Source organism: Hyalella azteca, unplaced genomic scaffold, assembly GCF_000764305.2.
Source record: "Hyalella azteca isolate HAZT.00-mixed unplaced genomic scaffold, Hazt_2.0.2 contig11320, whole genome shotgun sequence".
NCBI lineage: Eukaryota > Metazoa > Arthropoda > Malacostraca > Amphipoda > Hyalellidae > Hyalella > Hyalella azteca.
The window spans coordinates 20,580-32,914 of record NW_025941321.1 but is presented as its reverse complement, the minus strand read 5'-3'; the positions used below and the strand labels follow the sequence as shown (position 1 = coordinate 32,914).

General features: G+C 45.3%; 1 protein-coding gene across 1 annotated transcript; it reads left to right on the top strand.

Annotated features, from left to right (window-relative positions):
- Positions 1–2,703: 2,703 nt before the first annotated feature.
- LOC108672461 (serine proteinase stubble) lies at positions 2,704–12,088 on the top strand (the record flags this gene model as incomplete). Its single annotated transcript, XM_018160129.1, has 3 exons — positions 2,704–2,872; positions 3,260–3,417; positions 10,571–12,088. Coding segments are annotated over 3 exons (489 nt in total), but the record flags the coding sequence as incomplete, so codon positions are not given.
- Between the last annotated feature and the right edge of the window lie 247 nt (positions 12,089–12,335).

Below are 12,335 nucleotides of genomic sequence, written 5' to 3'. Positions count from 1 at the left end.
CACTTCATGCGAAAAACCGCCCTTTCTAAGAGGGTGGAATCTTTCTTTACAAAAACTGACTTGTAATCAGCGGATTCTCCAAGCTTTCTCGCTGTTTTCAGCATGCTCCAGACCTGAGCAGAATTCTTTACAGTCACCAGCAGAGGTCTGAAGGTGTTACCAACATCATCCTTCGAGCGTAGCCTCTTGCAAGATATAACATCAATCGATGTGTTGAGTACCTTGCTGCAACAGTCTACAACAAAGGCCGTGTCATCCATCACTCGGTCCTTCACATCAGATGCGTTACTTTCAGGAATCCCAAACCAGATCAGGTTGGCCTTCCTACGTTCTCTATCAAGTAATTCACATGAGCTTTCACTAACGACTTCAGATGAATCAGCTGTCTTTTTCTTTACTTCCATTTCTTCCGTATTTTTCAACTGAGCCTTCACTTCAGTCAGCTCATTGCATAGCGAGCTCAGTTTGTCACTCAGCGAGCGCACCATCTCACTCAAGGAGTTTACTACATCATTCAACAATTTCGACTCATTGCCGTGCTCTTCCATCGACTCCTCTCTTTTTCGAGCACCAAGAGTTGTTTTTTCGCAATCACGGCATGACCAATGAAGCAATTTAGATTTCTGGAGAAATGAGTACTCTTTAGAGTTCAACTTCGAACAGCTGATACAAATGAGATCTTCACATCGTTCACAGGTAACTGTCTGGACTTCGCTCAGAGAGATCTCTTTGCAGTACTTGCAAACTTTCATCTCTAGCTGGGCTGATTTGGTTTTATTTTTTATTCTAGAGGCCGTAGAGGGCTTTTCTCTAGAGACCGTAGAGGGCTTTTCAACTATCTTTTCTATTTTCTGTCCAGCCATTATTAAATGCACGAACTAGATCTCTTGAACGGAGAAAAGGACGGAGAGAAATACAGAAAAGAACGGAGAAACATACAAAACTGAGTTGAGTTGAGTATAGTAAAGTTCCCTAAAAAAATTCGGCTGGAGGAAACAGCTGAGCTGCAGCTGGCAAGGGAAAGACAAGGGATGCCTGGTGGGAACAAGGGATCGACGTGTGAAGCGGGTGGAGAGGGGGAGGTGTAGGGTGGGGAGGGTACAGGAAGGCGAGGACTGAGCGTCTCAAGGCACCGTTGTTCTCCGGGACAGGCGATCGCCGAGGGTTCACAAGAAGTTACAAACTTTCCCTCGATTCATGCACGGCATTTATCTGGAATAAAACACTTGTACTAGCCGTTTTTCTCACTATTCGCACAATTTTTACTGAACTGCACTAAAATTGAACCTTTCATTGAAATCGTTTCGGTACAAATTCGAAAGATAAGTCAAACCGGCATAGTAAAAAGTGATAAAGTTGGGACCCGCAAACATGTACGTGCGTCCTCGAACACGGTCAGAACTCAACTCCTTCGTTTAAAGTTTTTTGAAAGAATACTGTCAAAGGGCCAGGCAGGACTGTTGCTAATTCTTTGAGCAATCTGGGCTGACTTGTTGGGATTTAGAGCGACCAGGCGCTTGAGAACCTCTTCTTCGCGTATTTCAAAACCTGTTAACTTCGAGTCAACTTGCTTCTCCTCAACATCTGGAATACTGTTCAAGTCCTCATTTGTGAACACGCTGCTAAAGAACTTATTGAAAAATATTAGTCTGGCCCTCATCGTAGGATATCTTTCGTTGATCTACTTTTAAATTAGAAATAGGTACCGTCGTTCGTCTCACAATTCGAAGTAGCGTCCAGAAATGAAGGCTTCCGGGTTCTTTTTTTTGCAATATATTCTTCAAAGTTTTTCCTTGCGGTGATAGAATTTTTTAGCTTGATCTCGAGCTCATTCGTACAGGTTATCAGCATCGCAGTGAGTTCGTAAATAACGCTAGTAGGCCCTCTTCTTGGTCTTAAACTTATATATCTATTCTGTTCGTTCACAGTGTTTCTTGCTCCACCGATCTAAATCTTGGGTACTCACGCGTCAACATGCACATAACCTTGTTCATGAGAAATGCCCACGACTCGACCACATTCATGTCCTGAATGAAGTCCGAAATATTCGCAGCGTTCGTTGGAGAAGTTCAGCATAGTCGCCATTCGCTAAGTTCAAACGCCACGCTCCCGAGGCGACTTTTCTTTACAGTACTAATAGTGATAACAATGATTGGTGGTGGCTTTAGAAGAACGGAGCCAATATGGCGGAACTCATCTCACATTGATTCATCATTATTATACACCAGGTCTAGAATATTGGTAGGCTGTTCACCCCTAGAAAGGGTTGGCTTGGTTCATCATGTTCTCCTCTTAGTCATAAGCCATGACCTATACCTGACCTATAGTTATTCATTCTGTAGATCATGTACTCCACGACCACGGCAGGCAGGTTAACTGACAGGTGAAGCTCGAGTGGTCAGTTGGAAAATCCATCATCTCTTCAACATGTCAACATTTTCTACCCTCCATCACGACGAATTTCAATAGAACTGAAACTATTTATAAGAATCCCGTTGCTATGAAGAGTTTTAATGATTAAGTCAAGGCTTCTTTTTGTTGATTTTAGTTGTGCGTGAGCATAGGCAAGTGATCACGTGGCGTGTGGACGCTAGGCGTGTGTATACTAGGCATGTATAACACTAGGCATGTATAACACTAGGCATGTATGACACTAGGCATGTATAACACTAGGCATGTATAACACTCATCCCTACACGACAGGTTCACCCCCACTACGTGGCGGCAGACTTCCAGAACGACGTGGCGTTAGTGCGGACGTCGCGGGACGTCGTGTACCGTGAGCACGTCGTGCCCGTGTGTCTCCCCGCCACGGGCGAGAACTTCGTCGGCAGCCTGGCCACCGTCACGGGATGGGGCAGGCTATCACACGGTACGCAGGCTATCACACGGTACGCAGGCTATCACACGGTACGCAGGGAGAGGAGCAGGCTATCACACGGTACGCAGGAAAAGGGGCAGGCTATCACACGGTACGCAGGCTATCACACGGTACGCAGGGAGAGGAGCAGGCTATCACACGGTACGCAGGAAAAGGGGCAGGCTATCACACGGTACGCAGGCTATCACACGGTACGCAGGGAGAGGAGCAGGCTATCACACGGTACGCAGGGAGAAGGGCAGGCTATCACACGGTACGCAGGGAGANTGCTGGTCACTAACTAATGTGTCTCGACAGGTGTGTCCCGCACGCCCGAGGTGCTGCAGGAGGTGCAGGAGGTGCTGGAGGTGCTGGTCACTAACTAATGTGTCTCGACAGGTGTGTCCCGCACGCCCGAGGTGCTGCAGGAGGTCGAGGTTGAGGTGCTGGACAACCGCGTGTGTCAGGCGTGGTTCAAGGAGGCGGGGCGGCGGGAGACAATCTACGACGTCTTCCTGTGCGCGGGATACAAGAACGGGGGGCGCGACAGCTGTCAGGTGCGTGGTGCTGGCAGGTGCGTGGTGCTGGCAGGTGCGTGGTGCTGGCAGGTGCGTGGTGCTGTCAGGTGCGTGGTGCTGTCAGGTGCGTGGTGCTGATTTTCTAATCAAGTTTAGTTGATCAAGTATTTTGAAGTAAACAAGACCGTCAAGTGGCAGATCCATGAAGGCAAGATTAGTATTAATTTTTTATATGATAGTAATTTTTACACACTCGCCCGTCTTAACAAGACAGACCGCCTTCATTGTGTGTATTGAATGCTAGTCTCAATTTATCATCTTCTGGGCTGGCATTATCAGGATCCTGCTCTTAGCTGCATCTCTGTCACCTTTACTATTATGTTCTGTGAACACGGTGTAGTATTAAATATTATATACATTATATACAATTATTGAATTTACATTTTATTAAGTGAAATCTCTTTCTAACGCCACACAAAAACAGGGCTTATTCTACCAAATAATTCGAACAACTACACAAATAGTGTTTGAGTTGAGCTCTGTATGCAAAATTTTCTGTATCTCACACAAACTAATATGCTAGGATTTCGGTATGTTCGTCGGTCCACAACGGCCAGCACCTAACCTAACCAAACCTAACCTAACCTACAGTGGGGGTGGAACACAGCGAAAGAGTGGGGTAACCTGGAGGTACCACATGGTCCCACTGGTCCCACAGAAACAGTAGGTTGAGGATCACTGGTCCCATGGGCGACTGTAGGTTGAGGAACGCTGGTCCCATGAGCGACCGTAGGTTGACCGCTGGTCCCATGAGCGACCGTAGGTTGATAGCCGCTGGTCCCATGAGCGAACGCAGGTTGAGGATCGTTGGTCCCATGAGCGAACGTAGGTTGATGGCCGCTGGTCCCGTGGGCGACTGCGGATTGAGGATCGCTGGTCCCATGAGCGACTGTAGGTTGAGGCTCTCTCGTTCCGTGGGCGACTGTAGGTTGAGGCTCTCTGGTCCCGTGGGCGACTGTAGGTTGAGGCTCTCTGGTCCCATGAGCGACCGTAGGTTGAGGATCGCTGGTCCCATTAGCGACTGTAGTTTGATGGCCGCTGGTCCCGTGGGCGACTGCGGATTGAGGATCGCTGGTCCCATGAGCGACTGTAGGTTGAGGCTCACTCGTTTCGTGGGCGACTGTAGGTTGAGGCTCTCTGGTCCCGTGGGCGACTGTAGGTTGAGGCTCTCTGGTCCCGTGTGCGACTGTAGATTGAGGCCCTCTGGTCCTGTGGGCGACTGTAGGTTGAGGACTTCTAGTCTTGTGGGCGACTGTAGGTTGAGGCTCTCTGGTCCCGTGGGCAACTGTAGATTGAGGCCCTCTAGTCCCGTGGGCGACTGTAGGTTGAAGCTCTCTAGTCCCGTGGGCGACTGTAGGTTGAGGTTCTCTGGTCCCGTGGGCGACTGTAGATTGAGGCTCTCTGGTCCCATGGGCGACCGTCGGTCAAGGATCGCTGGTCCCGTGGGCGACCGTAAGTTGGGTACCGCCTGTTTTACTCCGCGAAGCTACTTCATCTCGACATGCAACATACCGTTTATACATATTCAAGTATTGTCAAATAATGCAACTAGGGGTAAATATTCGCACCAGAATAACCGTCATCCTCTGCTCATAACGTTCAGTTTATGTTCAAATATTACTGCTTTAGTTCACTCTTTGCCGCTTGCAAGGATTGCATGACATCATAATGCCAAAACGTTCATTCAAATTTCAATTAAATATAATTCCTGATTTCATAATCTACCTATCTTTTCAAAGTTTTTGTTGGTTTTCCTCCATAAAAATCACGTAGCGACCTTTACTGATGAGCACCCTGCACTTAGTCCACTGTATTGTACTGACTAGAACCTCTGTTGCAGTGGTCGTTTGGTACCTAATTTACGCTAGATATATATGCGCTTGAGAGTGTCTTATTTACAATTGAATGTGTATTATCAACCTGTGGAATATTACTAGGTTTAGTTCCAAGGTTCATAAAGATTAAAGGTTTTACTTGAATAAATAAATTTTTCAATATATCGACGGGATGTTCAAAACAAACAGCGATGATTGCAGTTTTCTTTCATAAATCTTGACAATAGAGAGAGGTTACAAACGGCGTTGCTTAAACCAAATACCTGCCAAGTTACATACATCAGTACACAGAACACATGCATTTCATAATGCTAGTCAGATGAAAACATAACCATTACTACTTTGAATTTAACTGAAATATTTTTCACAAATCAGTCTTTACTCACACAGATGCTATTGGCAGACCCTGGATAGTATTAACTTTCACTACTTGACTATCATCTCATGGCATTTTAATATGATTAATCCTATTTTCAGATCTTGTTTGATGCGAGATAATAGGAGACATATTTATTATTTCAATTAGCACAACATCACAACACAATGAGGATTATAACCTAAATAAATCTTATTATTATTAGATTCTCACCCCAGTTTCTGTGCCCATAAGTTGGACAAGGAAAGGCGACCAGACGAATGCATCGGCTACGATCCCGTATGTCGTGGTAGTGTTGCAGTTATAATAATAATAATAGCGGTTTAATAATTATGCCGTAGGCCTGTCGCCGATTCTTAACATCGCAGAACATTCACAGCTTGTTGCGGTCTCGAACTCGCAACTCACTGCTTCAAATTTTGCTGTGCTTAACCGCCCGGCCTCCTCGCCGATTCTGAGCAGAAACTGGCGCACAGAGCTGAGATCGAACCCGCGCCTCTCTGCTCCAATCTTGATACTCACTGAACTTTAATCACTGGGCCACCCTGCCCAGTTGGGCAAGCGCCAGATTGTTATTTGACTAAACATTGTTGATCTTTTCGATCTATGAAATTCTACTTTATTTTAACATAACCACCGAACGTATGTGCAAGTTACAAAGGTAAATTTACATTTGTCCCGAACATTCTTCATTTTAAAATTCATGACAAAAGGAAATAATACATTTTAAAACGTTCACTACCAATACTCAGTTGTACCATGAGTGTGCCTCACTAGAAAGTAATTGCTTATATTAAAGCTTATGACGCGCGTATGGTGATGTCACTCCTGCGTAATACGCTGAAGATGGCGTGCGATAGCCACCGTCGGGACCTCCGGCTAATAGACTTAACTGTAACAACGCCAAGGGCGACGTACGACACTGTTGCTGTGAATCAGATTGTACCCTTACTCCGACTGTAACCCTGACTCAAACTGTATCATTGACTCAGACTGTATTCCTGACTCAGACTGTATCATTGACTCAGACTGTATTCCTGACTCAGACTGTATTCCTGACTCAAACTGTATTCCTGAATCAAACTGTATGCCTAACTCAAACTATGTTCCTGACTCAAACTGTTTTCCAGACTCAATCAGTATCATTGACTCAGACTCCATCTCTGACCCTCGACCTGACTAAGACTGTCGTCCTGACTCGAATTTCGCCCTGACCCCACCATGCAGGGAGACTCTGGCGGGCCCCTGACGGTGATGCAGAACGAGCATCGCGTCCTGATCGGCCTCGTGTCGTGGGGCATCAGCTGCGGCCGCGGCCAACTGCCTGGTGTCTACACTAACATTACCAACTTTATGGACTGGATACCTGACAAGATCAAGTGATGTGTTGCGTCAACATCCCCACCCTGCCCTCAACGTAGACTGGATACCTGACAAGATCAAGTGATGCGTTGCGTCATCACCCCCACCCTACCCTTACCGTAGACTGGATACCTGACAAGTTCAAGTGATGTTTGGTCTCCACCTCTTACTCCTCTTGATGGCCACATGATGCCTGGCGTCCACCTCCTCCCCTCGATGGCCAAATGATGCTTGGCGTCCACCTCCTCACACCACAAACTTGAAACCTGAGATGGCAAAAAGTTTTTTGTCGTTGACTGCCTCACTTTGCAGACTGGATCTGTAATGAATCCTAGTAATATATTGCGTCGACTGCCTCGTAACTCCCAATAATTTATGCCTGACAATAACACGCGACGTTCAGCGCCCATTACGTAAGAAAAAGGTTACTTGGATGTCCCATGAAGACACTAGGTGGTCTTGGTGGCATGTCATGGATAATCAATCTGTATATGATATAAATGACAGTTAGTGTGTCTACAAGCTTTGTTATAGTATCGTTACTGGATGATTGGATGCTTACGTAACGTGGGTAACGTATGAAAACCTACGAAATCCACGTACGCCAGTTTATCCCAAGCTAAGCAGGATGAACGTGTTGTAGGAGCAAGTTACGGGCGACCGTCACTCTGAAGACTGAATGACACCGATTGCTGCTGGATTGTTCGAAAAATCATCTCCAATCAACACGTCTTCTGCTCCTGGCCGATTTTTTTGTCCATTTTTTGAGAACTCGAGCGAATGAACTGAAGTTATCACTAGTCAAAAAATAATGAGAAGTCAAGAAAACTGAAAACCTAGGCCTTCGAGGCAAATACGTTTTAATAAAATTAGCAGTAGAAAAATGACATGTGCATCAATCCAGTTCTTTACTTCAATGTCAACCCGGTAGTGCTGCTTTTCTCCTCCTCGACACCAGCTGCACTAGCCACCTCAGTGCTTTGGATTTTTTCTTCATAATAATTTTTTCGTAACCTACAATTAATTGTACCTAAGATGCATACAATTCACAATCATGCACATAAAATACATCATTCACAGCTTTCGCTGGCGCGTGATTCATCGGTGTCGTTTCTGTTTTAGTTTTTATGTGTGTGCGGTTTTGGGTATTTCACAAAGAGGCAACTGACGACAAATGAAAACAGACAAATTTAGCAGCCATTCAGACTATAGCCAAACTTTGGTTGCTGAATAGTAACGAGGAATACAAATTTACTTTACCAGAGGGTCCAGAGCGTCAAACAAGAGGGAACGTAAGCGATTACGCTGACGTGTAAACATCAACCACATGAAAACAAATGTAGGTGATCACTTTGCCCAGTGAGCGTCAACCAGAAGGGAACAACATAATTGATCAAGCTGCCATGTAAACTTCATCCACGAAGGAACATAAGTGATCAACTGCCCTGTAAACGTCAACAAAGAGAGAACATAAGTGAACACACATGCAACCGTTACGGAGCACCGAATCGCGCTCCGTTTGCTCCAATTGCAAGACTTGTGAAGAACTTCGCAACCTAAGTGCGCATGTAGGAAGACTAAACTTACTCCAAACTTGTGACTACACTCCTCCACTTCACACCACAAGTTTGTGTTTGGGCCGACTAAACTTACACCAAACTTGTGACTACACTCCTCCACTTCACACCACGAGTTTGTGTTTGGGCTGACTAAACTTACACCAAACGTGTGACTACACTCCTCCACTTCACACCACGAGTTTGTGTTTGGGCTGACTAAACTTACACCAAACTTGTGACTACACTCCTCCACTTCACACCACGAGTTTGTGTTTGGGCAAAATAAATTTGCACTAAACTTATTACTACACTCCCCCACTTCACACCGAGAGTTTTTGTGCGTGCAATCTATACCTGCACCAAACTTATTTCTTGCGTGCGACTTACGCTGAGATGGAACTGCAGTGGAGCACTCAGTAAGCCATAATTGCGCGAAGCCTTGCAGACGTTTGTGCTCAGGCGATTAATTCAGACTTAGATAAATCACGAATTTCTTTTTATTATACATCCTTGACCATAAACGTTATTCTTAACAGTAATCTCGCTATTCTGAATACCTCCTTGACGTCGTCTAAGTTCATTTCAATCACAGTACATTTTTCTTCTTTTGGTCCTCATTAACAATATCCATGACAAAAACTACTCAAGCCTGCAATCGGAACCAACTATATAACCTGCAACACCATGTGCATCTTCCACCTTCAATCTCTTACGACTATCATTCACAACATCCACCAACACCAACATCGCCACCACAACCACCACCACCACCATTGCTAACGAAAAACATACAATTTCGTTACGTTCATTTTCGACCTACGCCCCTTGCCGGCTCTCGACATGGCATCGACTCCCGACTTTGGCCGCACCCTTGACGAAGACGGGACATTCAAGTAATTGTGTCTCTGTTTCCTGTTATCCCTAGCCTGCCTCGTATTAACATTGTTGTTACCTTCTATTATTTACTACTTGATGACGTCTTCATGCCATGACACTTACGCTCAACGACAGCATGAGTTGCCGCCGTTATCCCGGCAGTGGGAATGCCTTGTATCCGTCCAATCATTTAGAACTAACTTATTTAATCTAGGGCTCTGCGGAATGTTAATTAACTTTACTTGATGCTTCTTCCTGTTAATACCAGTAATTAGTTATACATGATGAATTGAAATGTATGCTTATAATGAGTCGATGCCTTGCACGCGTCAAAAGCATCGTGACGGCTTCCATTCACGTGCATCCTGCACTGCACCGTTTCTGCACCGCGCTGAACCAGTCTCTCAACAATTATTTTCGATGACTTATTGCTGCATGCACTTCACGGAACTACACCTGCTTTGCATGAGCTTCTTTTCTGTGGCAGCTGCACGGAACCATTTCACTGCAAGTGCATCGCTGCTACTGCTTCACTATAAAGGATGCGCCACAATTTCTTCACTATAATTGCTTCCGAGGCAAACCTGAAACGGCCTGCTGACCTAAATTCCAACATCAACCAGGCGCGGCTCGTGGACAAGATTTTTATACCTTTTTCATCTGCATGTGCGGGATGCCTTTCGAGAAATCTTTATATAATCTACTTGGACTCGTGTCCTTCAACCTTCTAAAGCGGATAATTTGATGGGGAACCTGCATGGAATCCTGACTGCGCACATGCCAGTTTGCTAATTTTACAAACCAATTTGCAAATGTAGTAGATCTGCTTCAACATTTTCAAACACAGCTACTCATTAACTTGCTTGGAAAACTTTATTAACCTGCTTGGATCCTTTTCTCAACCTGGTTGTTCAGCTATTGGAATGTGCAACAGCTAACTACTTCTCATGTACATTTATTCTCAGCAGGTATAAGGGTTTTATGATATTTCTTTGCATCAGTTTGAGCCTGGGCCGCTCGACTCTTTATGTAACAAATATAATTTTCAATGAGAACCTTTGGTCTCCAGAATATAAAAAATTCCACATGAACAGACCCCAAATAACAGCTGCTGCGTCCCTCAGGGGGACTCAGGCAGCCCGCTGACGGTGTCGGAGCAAGGGCGCCGCACTCTCATCGGCCTCGTCTCCTGGGGCATCGGCTGCGCCCGCAAGAACCTGCCTGGCGTCTACACCAACATCGCCAAGTTCTCCAACTGGATACAGGACACGACGCGGGCACGGTAGCTGGTTACGATGCGGACACGGTAGCTGGTTACGACATACGATGCGGACACGGTAGCTGGTTACAACTTAAGATGCGGACACGTAGCTGGTTACAACATACGATGCGGATACGGTAGCTGGTTAGAACTTACGATGCGAACACGGCGGAACACGGTAGCTGGTTACAACTTACGATGCGGACACGGCATCTGGTTACGACATGCGATGCGGACACGGCAGCTGGTTACAGCATACGATGCGAGTACGGTAGGTGGTTACAACTTACGATACGGGCACGGTAGCTGGTTACAACATACGATGCGGACACGGTAGCTGGTTACACCATACGATGCGGATACGGTAGCTGGTTACAACTTACAATGCGGACACGGTAGCTGGTTACAACTTACGATGCGGACACGGTTGGTCACGACGCAGGCACGGTAGCAGGTTACTAAGTTAGTGAAGCATTTCTAGTGGAAATGTGATGGTGTACATCACATCCCCCTTGCTGCTGGTGTCTGCCCGACAACGTCTTCAAAAACGCCGTTCAAAAGAAAACATTCAAAAGACCGGTCTCGCCTCAAGTTTTTGATTGAATCTTTGTGTTGATTGCAGCAGTACCGGCCACGTCGCAGCCTCCCAGACATTCTGTCTATACTGACCACGCTGCAAATGAAAGACATTTTATTCCTACTTATTATAGCTAAGATGTAAATATAATAGCCGATTTGTTGTAAAATTCAGTAAATATTGTAGATTTGTTGTTATAAGTAGATTCGTTTTCATGACGGAGAAAATAGATTTATTGTTCTGGTGGGTGATGAGCTTCTGGGTAGGAGGAGAGGATGACAACCGCTCCAAGATTAGGCCACGAGCCATCACACTCGGGTTGTGATGTTCCATGCAGTGTGGATGGGGGAATATGTAATTTTTAATATGCAAATTAATTATGCCAATGTGACTGAATTATGCGTATTTAGTTAACTGAATTAGACAAGAATTGCTCTTCAATTAATGCTGCTGTAGCCGTGACACTTCTAAATATTTCGCCTTGCTGTTTCATGTACATCCGTTCAAAGCAAATGTATGTCTTGGGTAAGCATGTACCCCCAGGAGATAGCTCATGAAACTGTGCGATAAGCTCCTATACCACTTAAGTGTAGCAGCAGGTATATATTGAATGCAGTATTAACACGGCGAGATGTTCTTCATTAGTTTAGCAAATATTCGTATATATGGTCCACGTGACGTGGCATAGCTGCGGCGAGTTTTCATCTTGACGTAACGTCCATCCTGAATGAGGAAGGAAGTGTTTTATAAAACAGCATGTATCGTATTCTAAGTATGGAATAATAAATTGAACTCGATTTTGGATGTCAGTATTTCATTATCTCCGTACTTTGAAAATCAAGGCACCATTTGCAAGGAAACGGGCCGGAAAATGTGGTCCTAAGTAGAGGTGCAGATAGGTGAAGCTAGCTTTAGCTGAAACTGCAACCACTGGGCCGCCCTACACGTAAAAGAAAATGAGACGCAGTGAACACGAGTGTTGTGATTCAATTTGTCATTCAACTATTATATATATGCCTGCACAATTGATGCCTAAATATTTCCTGGGGAA